This window comes from Lithobates pipiens, unplaced genomic scaffold (assembly GCF_037356315.1).
Source record: "Lithobates pipiens isolate NorthernLeopardFrog02 unplaced genomic scaffold, aLitPip1_a1.2 Scaffold_16, whole genome shotgun sequence".
NCBI lineage: Eukaryota > Metazoa > Chordata > Amphibia > Anura > Ranidae > Lithobates > Lithobates pipiens.
The window spans coordinates 386,913,914-386,927,195 of record NW_027507748.1 but is presented as its reverse complement, the minus strand read 5'-3'; the positions used below and the strand labels follow the sequence as shown (position 1 = coordinate 386,927,195).

General features: G+C 47.6%; 1 protein-coding gene across 1 annotated transcript in view; it reads left to right on the top strand.

The window, feature by feature from the left end:
• LOC143983036 (multidrug and toxin extrusion protein 2-like) overlaps positions 1–13,282 on the top strand; it is a 447,238-nt gene that overhangs the window by 246,116 nt on the left and 187,840 nt on the right. Inside the window, exon 12 of the mRNA XM_077482263.1 lies at positions 2,210–2,285. Within this exon, the coding sequence (XP_077338389.1) occupies positions 2,210–2,285 (76 nt within the window). The remainder of the gene's footprint in view (positions 1–2,209; positions 2,286–13,282) is intronic.

Sequence of the window (13,282 nt, the reverse complement as noted above, 5' to 3'; positions counted from 1 at the left end):
CGGCCCAAACTATATCTCTTGGGTAAAACTCTTATATAGCCAACCACAGGCAGCCATTAGGGCTTCGGCTCACTGTCTCGGAGCTTCACATTGAGAAGAGGAATGAGGCAGGGGTGCCCCCTGTCCCCTCTCCTCTTCGCGTTAGCTATTGAGCCACTGGCCATTGGCATCAGGACAAACCAATGCATTATAGGTTTCTGCTATGATGACCTGCATGAAAAGGTCATGCTATACGCAGATGACACGCTGCTTCTGTTGGGGGACACAGGTAACCTCCCTCAGGGAGGCCATGTCTGTCATATCCAGATTTGGAGAATTTTACCTTTTTTTGCCTACTTATTAATTGGTCAAAATCTGCTTTACTCCTGCTGGATGGGGACGATACACAGATAATCAATTCTGCCAGCCATATACCCATGGCCACGTCCTTTAAATATCTGGGGATTCAAATCACAGCCAAACCGAGGGATTTTTGCACTTAAATGTTGCTCCCCTGTTACAGAGGTTTAGAGATAAGGTTAAAACTTGGAAATCACTCTTCCTATCAGTTGCGGGTAGAATGACCTTAATTAAGATGATCCTTATGCCGCAACTACTGTATTTTCTTCATAACACTTCCATGGTTATCCCACTGAAGACATGTCGTACACCATCTTCCGCAGCCTTATATGGTAGGATAAAAACCCCAGGATCAAAATTGAACATTTGCAAAGGCCTAAAGACAGCAGGCGTTTGGCGTTGCCGAACCCCTGGCTGTACTACATGGCGGCGCAGTTGCATCACCTCATTGGTATGTTTCCATCAGCAGGGGGATGGAGAATAGGCCGCAAAGCTCTTCTCAAAAGCTACTATTATACAATGTACGCAGGGGACCTGTTCCCATGGAGTTGGAGGCCTTGGCCTTTGCCAAACCTCACAAACAATATCCCACCCTTCATTTAATCCAGAAAGTGTGGAATAAATCTAAATATATTCAAAACGCAGAAGGATACACAGAGTACAGTCCCATGTGGTGGAATGACACATACACTGAACTGGTTAAGCTACAGGCGGGGGCTGGGTGGAAGAGGTATGGGGTTGCACACCTTAAATACATATTCCTCAATGGGGTGCTGCATCCCTTTTAGGATTTGAAGCACACCTATGATCTCCCATCATCAATGCACTTTCAATACGTGCAGCTCAGCCATGCTGTGGCAGCACAAAGCCGCTCTTCGGAGTGGTGATTGTCTCTGACCCCGATGTTTAGCCTTCTGGAGGATGCTGCCTCATCTAAAGGATTTATTTCTCAATGCTACGCCATCCTGTTGCAATCCATGATGAGGCGGCATCCTCTGAAGGTAAAGGAAAGGTGGTAAGCAGATGCCAGACAATTAGATGGGGTACAGTGGGAGGAAATATTTCAGGCAGTGAGTAAGTGTTCATTAAATGTATCGCAAAGGCTGACACAGCTGTATATCCTGCTAAGAACGTACTACACCCCCCATAGGCTTCACTTGATGAACTTACAACTTGACCCCACATGTACTAGATGTAAAAGATAGGAGTCTTATACACATGCTATGGCGCTGCCCCAAACTGTATATGTACTGGGCAAATGTAGTGACCACAGTCAATTCAGCATTTAAAGTTTCCCTCCCACAGGACCCGAGAGCATGCCTCTTGGGTGCTCTGGAGGAATGCGAGTGAGATTAACATTGCAGAGAGGCCACGCAAAGAGGCCGAGTCTTACTTCAGGCAAGGAAATTAATTATGTTACATTGGAGATCTGAGATTCCCCCAACCACAAAGGAGTGGATTGATAATATTGGAATGATGCTATGTATGGAAAAATTTATATACCAGCATAGAGGCAGCACACACAAATTTGAGAAACTGTGGGCAATGTGGCTAGATGTATCGGGACTGGCTTCGGTGGACCTGATAGCAGATAGATTACTGGGAATAAATGTCAGGTGAGGTTTTGAGACAGGCAAAATAATAAAGGGAATAAAGTGATGCTATTAAGGTAGACACATAAGGAAATGTTTTCTGATTGAACAAACTGCATTGTATTCTATAATGCAAAACAAAATTTATGTATACTGCAAATTAACACTCAATGCAAAGAGAATTAGATTGTAATGTATCTGTGCAAACTAAATACAATTTTGTTGGATTAAAAATAAAAATAACATTTTCAGACTAATCTGCACTTCCTGTTTTTCAGCATTTTGTTGCTTGCTGGTCATCTGTACTTTACTTGCGCTAAAAAATGTCATAGGATATGTGTTTACAAATGATAGGTGAGTAAAATGGAGGTGAACAACTTCCTTAAATCTATTTAAATGATGATTCATTACTTTGATGATATACTAACTCACATTTATGCAAAAGGTGTTTTTAAAGATTTATAAACAGAAAAGTAATTCATACACACTGCCATTTTTTAGCATGAGACAAAAAAGCTATCCAGATAAAAATATATTAGAGGACCAGCATATTTTGCCAAACACATTGGTGTAGGCAGATGGAAGCATGCTATAATAGTACAGGGTTTAAATGACCCAAAAAAACTGTTGCCTCTTTTGTAGCCTGTGGCCGGACTGTTCTAATCCCTAATTTGGACAATTTACCACACTATGGGGGTTTATTTACGAAAGGCAAATTCACTTTGCACTGCAAGTGCACTTGGAATTGCAGTCGCTCTAAATCTAAGGGGTAGATCTGAAATGAGTGGAAGCTCTGCTGATTTTATCATCCAATCATGTGCAAGCTAAAATGCTGTTTTTTATTTTCCTTGCATGTCCCCCAGCAACTTCAGCAACTGCACTTCCAAGTGCACTTTCGGGGCAAAGTGTATTTTCCTTTAGTAAATAACCCCTACAGTATCTTGCATATTAACAGAGGGTTTCAGATATCACAAATTTCCTCATGTTACTGGGCTAACATTAGTGAGACCAGGGGCAGGTTAATTCTTCCAGTGCCCCAAGAGAGGAAAGAATTGTATACTCATACAATAAATGTATGGGAAGACAAAATATGTATTTAATATATAATTTAAAAAGGAGTAATTGGTTACATCAATTTAAATAGAAAAAACTGACAAAAATGGGCATAATGCTCAGTGCAGGTACAGGTTCCTGTAATTCCTTTTCCCCTAATCCCCTAGGTTCCCACAAGCCCCTGAACTCCTGGCCATGCTCAGGGAAAACAAGTTTCTCTGTTTCCCTCCCTCAGCAACTTGGAGAGACAGTACCTGATGAGGTAGAGGTGGCTGGGCTTGCAATTTGCCACCAGGTATGTGGCCCTGCTCTGTTATTTCTGACATGTGAGCAGCAAGACAGGACCCCAATAGCATGTAGCATCCACAGAAGACCCTGCTACTGCAAATAGTACTGTGCCCATTGCTACCAGAGTATCTGCCTTCCTGTGAAACCAGTCCTAGGACTGCTCCAGCTGCTTGCCTGTGGTGCCAGCCCAGAGATTCTTCCTGCTGTTCACCTGCATACCCAGTCTTACCAGGGACTTCACTGTGAGAGACGCTGTTGCAAAGGGCAATTGTTTATGTTTATTAACCCACATCTTCAACCTCTCCCTCTCTTCCAGCACATTTCCTTCCCTGCTCAAACATGCACTGGTTACCCCCATACTCAAAAAACCCTCACTAGACCCCACCTGTTTGAACAACTTAAGACCGATCTCCCTGCTCCCGTTTGCCTCAAAGCTCATCGAATGCCTTGTCCATGCTCAAATGAGTCGCTACCTCATGGACAACAACCTTCTTGACCCCCTACAGTCTGGCTTCCACCAACAAAATTCTACTGAAACTGCCCTACTAAAACTCACCAATGACCTACTAACTGCTAAAACCAACAGCCACTACTCCATACTCATACTTTTAGACCTCTCTTCTGCCTTTGACATAGTTGACCGCCTGCTCCTCCTCAGCAAATTACGCTCCGTTGGCCTCCGCGATTCTGCTTTATCCTGGTTTTCCTCATACCTATCTCAGCGCACTTTCAGTGTCACTTACAACTCCATCTCCTCTGCTCCCCTTCCTCTTTATGTCTGTCTTATTCTTGCTCTATACCTCTTCCCTGGGCCAGTTGATAACCTCCCATGGTTTCCAATACCACTTCTATGCCGATGACAGCCAAATCTATCCCCCTCAATCTTCTCACATATCTCCAACTTACTGAATGACATATCAGTATGGATGTCACACCACTTCCTCAAACTCAATCTTTCTAAAACTGAGCTTGTTATATTTCCTCCTTCACGATGCCCCCCCCCCCCCCCCGTGACTTCACCATTAATATCAACAACACAACCATTGGTCCCTCCACACATGGCAGGGTCCTAGGTGTAATCCTTGACTCTGACCTCTCCTTCAGCCCCCTTATCCAATCACTGGCTAAATCCTGCCGCCTTCACCTCTGTAACATCTCCAGAAGTCGACCCTTCCTGACTAATGACACCACAAAGCAACTTGTTCACTCCTTGACTATTTCCCACCTTGACTACTGCAACTCTCTCCTTAAAGTGGAAGTAAACTCCCCTATCGTTTTCAGCCAAGGAAGCGGCCATCTTTGCCGCTGTTTAATCTTCAACTGCTATGGTGCTGCACATGTGATTCGTTATGACACCAGCCATTGGATGGTTTGATAGTTTGGCTGAGAGCACAGCCAATGTGCAGTTAGCATTCCCGGCATGCCTTTTTTTTTAACTGTTTAAATCGATGGGTTTACTTCCACTTTAATGGCCTACCCTTAAGCAGGCTATCCCCCCTTCAGTCTATTATGAATGCTGCTGCTAGACTAATACACCTTACTAACCGTTCCGTGACTGCTGCCTCTCTCTGCCAATCCCTTCACTGGCTTCCCTTACCCCACCATGTAAAATTCAAAATGCTAACCATAACATACAAAGCCATCCAAAACATCGCCCCCATCTACATCATCAACCTCATCTGCAGATATCGCCCAAATCGTCCCCTCTGCTCCTCCCAGGACTTCCTGCTTTCTAGCTTCCTTGTTACCTCCTCTCATTCTCCAGAGCCTTTCCCATCCTTGGAAACTCCCCGCCCCAGTCTGTCCGATCAGCCCCTACCCTGTTCACCTTTAAGAGTTCCCTGAAAACTCATTTATTCAGAGAAGCCTATCCCACACCCACCTAACTGTCCCCGAGCCACCCCCATCAGAATCATTCTCTGCAGCTATTACCTTTTGTACCACCACCCCCTCCCTTTAGAATGTAAGCTCTATGAGCAAGCAGGTCCCTCCTGTACTTTTTGGATTGTACTGTAATTGTGTCGTTCCCCCCTATACATTGTAAAGCGCTGCGTAAACTGTTGGTGCTATATAAATCGTGTATTATAATAATAATAGTAATATGTACCATGCTGTTTACTGAAATAGTTATTATTCTCTAGTATCTGTGGCTACAAAGCCTTATATAGACTGTGCTGTACTGCCGCCATCTTAGAGTCACAGAGATGTTGCTCTCATGAGCTCCCATTTGTACAAAATCTTTTCTATACTTTATGAACTGTATGCACATCCTTTTGCCATTTTAATTCTGTTTACTTTGTTAATCATACACTGTACCTGCTTAGTAAGGTTAAAGTTAAAGCTACCCTCTGTCTAATCATTGACCGATTACCCATCATGTTATTCTTCCAGTGGGAGAATAGCCCCCAATTCATTGGTTTCAGTGGGATACTTGCCCCTAGTGGAAGAATAGTTTCTAAATCATCGCTGTCCGTGTAACTATGGGAAACGTAATAGCTGAGTATTGAAATCATGCTTTGGAAGCTTCTTGGATACAGCAAACAGCTTTACATTTATGGAGAAATATATTACATGCCTTTATCATCATGGAGACAGACAGGAAGAGAACACAAACTAGTGCACACTTAGATACAGAGGGTACTTCCTCCCATATCATAGAATACATGAATTATACACTATAATACTACAGCACTACCTGTTGGCATAGATAGTTATAAGGTATATATATATATATATATATATATATATATATATATATATATATAGTCAGTTTATAAGCAACTTTGATGTTGTACTTTTCCAACACCCCTTCTCAGCAGCATGTGCTTTGTCAAATTACCGTATATACTCGAGTATAAGCCGAGATTTTCAGCCTCTTTTTTGAGGCTGAAAGTGCCCCCCTTGGCTTATACTCGAGTCATCGCTGTCTGCCCGCTCGATCAGCGTGTCGAGCAGACAGACAGCGGCCATTCTATTCAAAAGCCGCGCCTCCGGCTCCGCCTTCGCCTGTGATAGGCGGAACACTGAATTTCCCAGCAGCCTGTGTTCCGCCTATCACGGACATCGTATCATCCTCGTACTACGGACGAGGATGATACGATGTCTGTGATAGGCGGAACACAGGCTGCTGGGAAATTCAGTGTTCCGCCTATCACAGGCGAAGGCGGCGGCGCAGCTTTTGAATTTTACAATGGCCGCCGACGAAGAGGGCACGGGACGGAGGCAAGGCAAGGCACGGCACGGGACGGGACGGGACGGGACGGAGGCAAGGCAAGGCACGACACGGGACGGATGCAAGGCACGGCACGGGACGGAGGCAAGGAGGCAAGGCACGGGACGGAGGCTCGGGACAAAGGCTCGGGACACAGGTAGGCTGGACACACACACACACACACACACACACACACACACACACACACACACACACACACACACAGGGATGGATGGAGACACACACACACAGGGATGGATGGAGACACACACACACAGGGATGGATGGATGGATGGACACACACACACACAGGGATGGATGGACGGACACACAGGGATGGACGGACACACAGGGATGGACGGACACACACACAGGGATGGACAGGCATGTCTCACCCTCGGCTTATACACGAGTCAATAAGTTTGCCAGTTTTTTTGGGGGTAAATTGGGGGCCTCGGCTTATATTCGGGTCGGCCTATACTCGAGTATATACGGTATATTTGGAAATAACTATGACGTTTCTTCAATAAACTCTTGGTGAGTGCTTCAACAGGCTTCTCCTCTGATGGGCAATATTGAATGTCAACAACACCTTGCTCTTGATTGTCCCTCAGTAGATGGTACATGACGTCAATGTATTTGGTCCTAGGATTGACCCTTTCAGATTGCGTAAGCTTTATACATCCCTGGATGTCTTCAAAAACAGGAATTGGTTTTGACATGTTTATCCCAATGTCCACAAAAACTTGACAAATCCATATCACTTCTTGACACGTGTGTGCTGCTGCAATGTACTCTGTATCTTCAACTGCTTCAGTTGAAGATAGAGCGACAGTTGCTTGCTTTTCGACTAGACCAACATATTGTTCCTTCCCCATAATGGAAGATGAATCCACTTGTGGATTTTCAGTCTGTACAGTCCCCATATGCATCCACATATCCGACCAGTTTTGGATTAGATATTGCCGTTACTTCATCTGAATTGTTCCTTTGAGGTACTGCATTACTCTTTTTATTGCATTCCAGTCATGCTGACAGGAAGCTGTGACTTTCCTGCATGGTATGCCCAGTGCTGTGGCTGTGTCTGGTCTTGTCACTGTGGCAACATATAACAGCTTACAGATTGCTCTGCGATACATGTCATTGTTGGGTAGCAAGTTTTCTGCTTTATTGGTTTTTAGATAACCTGGTTCAAAGAGTTTTCACTTCCTTTGCATCTTGCATATGGAATTGTTCCAAGATTTCTGAAATTTTCTGATATTGGTTGAGAAGATCTTCCTTCTTCTCTCTGTATTTGAATTGCCAGATACTAGTTAATGTTCCCTAGCTCTTTGATTTCAAAATTTTCTTTCAGCTTGTGAACTACCTGATTGTAATCCCCCTTCTTGTTGAAAACAAGTTATAATGTTATCAACATAGATAAGGATGTATATCCATCTGTCTTCTTGATTCCTGGCTTAGAGACAGGGGTCTGCTTTATTTCTTAAGAATCCCTCTCTGGTAAGTATTTTGCTCACTTTTTCATTCCACATCCTTGCAGATTTCTTAAGACCGTAGATGCTCTTCAGAAGTTTGCACACAAGGTTGTTACCTTGCTCAGATCCTGGTTGTTGCTCCATGTAGAGGTCTTCCTTAATGTCTTCATATAGGAAAGCAGTTTTAACGTCTAGGTGTTTGACTTGCATACACTTACCGGCTGCAACGCTAATAACGTGTACACACACGATCGGATTATCCGGCGGACTTGGTCCGGCAGACCAGAGTCCGCCGGACAATCCGCCCATGTGTGGGCTCCAGTGGACTTTTTCTTCCCAAAAGAAGTTTTGACTCAAAATTGTCCGCCGGACTTGGTAGTCCAGCGGACGATCCGCCCGTCTGTGTGCTAGTCAGGACTTTTAAAATGAATGGACTTGCACACACGGAGAAAAGTCCGTTCATTTTGAACGCGGCTCTAGGTAGACGGAACTAGCGAAGGAAGTCAATGTCGCCATCTTCATTGGCGAGATTGACACCTCGCTAGCCCCGTCAACTGGTATGGATTTAAAGGGGAAGCACTCCACCAAAAAAACGGCGTGGGGGTTCCCCCCAAAGTCCATAGCAGACCCTTATCCGAGCATGCAGCCCGGCTGGTCAGGAAAGGGGGTGGGGATGAGCGAGCGCCCCCCTCCTGAGCCGCACCAGACCGCGTGCCCTTAACATGGGGGGTGCTTTGGGGAAGGGGGGCCCTGCGGCCCCCTACCCCAAAGCACCTTGTCCCCATGTTGATGAGGACAAAAGCCTCTTCCCGACAACCCTGTCCATTAGTTGTCGGGGTGTGCGGGTGGGGGGCTTATCAGAATCCAGGATCCCCTTTAATAAGGGGACCCCCAGATTCCGGCCCCCTACCTTATGTGAATGAGTATGGGGTACGTTGTACCCCTACCCATTCACCTGGGGGAAAAGTGTACATGAAAAAAAACCACAACACAGGTTTATAAAATACTTTATTTGACAGCTCCAGGGGTCTTCTCTTCTTCCGTCTTTGGGAGTCTTCTCCCCAGACTCCTCCGCTATCTTCTGCTAGCTCTTTTACTAGCGGAGGTACCCGGCTTTCTCCTTCATCGCCGCTGCCGTCCGGGCATCTTCTTCCGACTTCAGGGGGTCTCTTCCAACTTTGGGGGTCTTTTTCCGACTTCGGGGGTCTTGTCCCGCTCTTCGGTGGTCTTGTCTCGCTCTTCGGTTCTTCTTGCCGGGCCTCTGTTTTCTTCTTCCAGCCGCACCAGTATATTGCCGGACCCCGGCAATATACAGACAAATCCTTGAAAAAAAAAACAGTCCACTACCAGGCCCTGTGGGGCTGATATGGATATTAAGGGGAACCCCGTGCCAAAATAAAAAGAAAAAGCGTGGGGGTCCCCCCAAAATCCATACCAGGCCCTTCAGGAAACCCTGTGCCAAAATGGATGTGGAATTCCCTTCCACAGGTGGTGGTCTCAGCGGGGAGCATCGATAGTTTAAAATAACTTTTAAATAAGCACCTGAATGACCACAACATACAGGGATATACAATGTAATATTGACATATAATCACACACATAGGTTGGACTTGATGGACTTGTGTCTTTTTTCAACCTCGCCTACTATATAACTATGTAAAATTAAAGAAAAATTTAATGGGGCCCCCCCAAAATCCATACCAGATCCTTATCTGAGCATGCAACCTGGCAGGCGGCAGGAAAAGGGAGGGGACAAGAGAACACCCCCTTCCTTAACCGTACCAGGCCACATGTCCTTAAATGGAGAGGGTGCATTGGTGTCCCCCCAAAACATCTTGTCCCCATGTTGATGGGGACACGGGCCTCTTCCCCACAACCCTTGTCTGGTGGTTGTGGGGGCCTGTGGGTGGGGGGCTTATTGGAACCTGGAAGCCCCCTTTAACAGATCCCTGCCCCCCCATGTGAATGGGTATCGGGCATTGGTGTCCCCCCAAAACACCTTGTCCCCATGTTGATGGGGACACAGGCCTCTTCCCCACAACCCTTGTCTGGTGGTTGTGGGGGCCTGTGGTTGGGGGGCTTATTGGAACCTGGAAGCCCCCTTTAACAGATCCCTATCGGGTACTAGTGATGGACGAACTTCCAACGGGACGTTTCGCGAACGCGAACCGCGAACGCGTCCAATAGTTTGCGAACCGCAAAGTTTGCGACGAACCCCATTGACTTTAATGGCAGGCGAACCTTAAAAACCTCCAGGTCATATTTTCAGAAACAAAATACTTACTAGCTGTGCACACATAGTCCCACAACATGGACACTGACATAACAAAAGTATTAAGTGAATCTGGGATCGACAACGACAAGCATTCCTTTTTTATCTGAGAAATTTTGACAATTCAGGAGCGCATGAAGGCCATGGAGGAGAGGCAAGGTCAGGCCAGGCTATGAAGGGGGTGCAGGAGATGATCAGTGCCACAGTCAGGGCAGCGCAGTCCTGTGCCAGTGTCCCAGTGTGCCAACCTGTGCTTGAGCCCCTCCCTCTGCCCGGCCCTTACCCCCACCTATGCAGGGCTCCACTGCGGTGGTCCAGAGGTGCCAGTCCAGTGCTGATGCTCAGCCATGGTGCAGGCACTGCCTGCTGATTGACTTCTCCGCTGCTATCTCCCTCACTGACACCAGCACTGAGATAGAACACTGACACCAACACCGTGATAGAGACTGAGCACTGACACCAGCACCGAGATAGAGAGCACTGACACCAGCACAGAGATAGAGAGCACTGACACCAGCACCGTGATAGAGAGCACTGACACCAGCACTGAGATAGAGAACACTGACACCACACCAGCATCGTGATAGAGGGCACTGACACCAGCACCGAGATAGAGAGCACTGACACCACACCAGCACCGTTATAGAGAGCACTGACACCAGCACTGTTATAGAGAGCACTGAGACCACACCAGCACTGTGATAGAGAGCACTGAGACCACACCAGCACCGTGATAGAGAGCAATGAGACCACACCAGCACTGAGATAGAGAGCACTGACACCAGCACCATGATAGAGAGCACTGAGACCACAATAGCACCGTGATAGAGAGCACTGACACGACACCAGCACCGTGATAGAGAGCACTGACACGACACCAGCACCGTGATAGAGAGCACTGAGACCACACCAGCACTGAAATAGAGAGCACTGACACCACACCTCCACCGAGATAGAGAGCACTGACACCACACCAGCACTGTTATAGAGAGCACTGACACCAGCACCGAGATAGAAAGAGAGCACTGACACCAGCACCGTGATAGAGAGCACTGACACCAGCACCGAGATAGAAAGAGAGCACTGACACCAGCACCGTGATAGAGAGCACTGAGACCACACTAGCACCGAGATAGAGAGCACTGACACCACACCAGCACCGAGATAGAGAGCACTGACACCACACCAGCACCGAGATAGAGAGCACTGACACCACACCAGCACCGTTATAGAGAGCACTGACACCAGCACTGTTATAGAGAGCACTGAGACCACACCAGCACTGTGATAGAGAGCACTGAGACCACACCAGCACCGTGATAGAGAGCAATGAGACCACACCAGCACTGAGATAGAGAGCACTGACACCAGCACCATGATAGAGAGCACTGAGACCACAATAGCACCGTGATAGAGAGCACTGACACGACACCAGCACCGTGATAGAGAGCACTGACACGACACCAGCACCGTGATAGAGAGCACTGAGACCACACCAGCACTGAAATAGAGAGCACTGACACCACACCTCCACCGAGATAGAGAGCACTGACACCACACCAGCACTGTTATAGAGAGCACTGACACCAGCACCGAGATAGAAAGAGAGCACTGACACCAGCACCGTGATAGAGAGCACTGACACCAGCACCGAGATAGAAAGAGAGCACTGACACCAGCACCGTGATAGAGAGCACTGAGACCACACTAGCACCGAGATAGAGAGCACTGACACCACACCAGCACCGAGATAGAGAGCACTGACACCACACCAGCACCGTGATAGAGAGCACTGACACCACACCAGCACCGAGATAGAGAGCACTGACACCACACCAGCACTGTTATAGAGAGCACTGAGACCACACCAGCACTGTGATAGAGAGCACTGAGACCACACCAGCACCGTGATAGAGAGCAATGAGACCACACCAGCACTGAGATAGAGAGCACTGACACCAGCACCATGATAGAGAGCACTGAGACCACAATAGCACCGTGATAGAGAGCACTGACACGACACCAGCACCGTGATAGAGAGCACTGACACCACACCAGCACCGTGATAGAGAGCACTGAGACCACACCAGCACTGAAATAGAGAGCACTGACACCACACCTCCACCGAGATAGAGAGCACTGACACCACACCAGCACTGTTATAGAGAGCACTGACACCAGCACCGAGATAGAAAGAGAGCACTGACACCAGCACCGTGATAGAGAGCACTGACACCAGCACCGAGATAGAAAGAGAGCACTGACACCAGCACCGTGATAGAGAGCACTGAGACCACACTAGCACCGAGATAGAGAGCACTGACACCACACCAGCACCGAGATAGAGAGCACTGACACCACACCAGCACCGTGATAGAGAGCACTGACACCACACCAGCACCGAGATAGAGAGCACTGACACCACACCAGCACCGTGATAGAGAGCACTGACACCACACCAGCACTGACACCAGCACTGAGATAGAGAGAGAGCGCTGACACCAGCACCGTGAGAGAGAGCGCTGACACCAGCACCGTGAGAGAGAGAGCGTTGACACCAGCACCATGAGAGAGAGCGCTGACACCAGCACCGTGAGAGAGAGCGCTGACACCAGCACCGTGATAGAGAGCACTGAGACCACACTAGCACCGTGATAGAGAGCACTGAGACCACACCAGCACCGAGATAGAGAGAGAGCACTGACACCAGCACCGAGATAGAGAGAGAGCACTGACACCAGCACCGAGATAGAGAGAGAGAGCACTGACACCAGCACCGAGATAGAGAGAGAGAGCACTGACACCAGCACTGAGATAGAAAGAGAGCACTGACACCAGCACTGAGATAGAAAGAGAGCACTGAGACCACACTAGCACCGAGATAGAGAGCACTGACACCACACCAGCACCGAGATAGAGAGCACTGACACCACACCAGCACCGTGATAGAGAGCACTGACACCACGCCAGCACCGTGATAGAGAGCACTGAGACCACACCAGCACTGAGATAGAGAGCACTGACACCACACCAGCACTGACACCAGCACTGA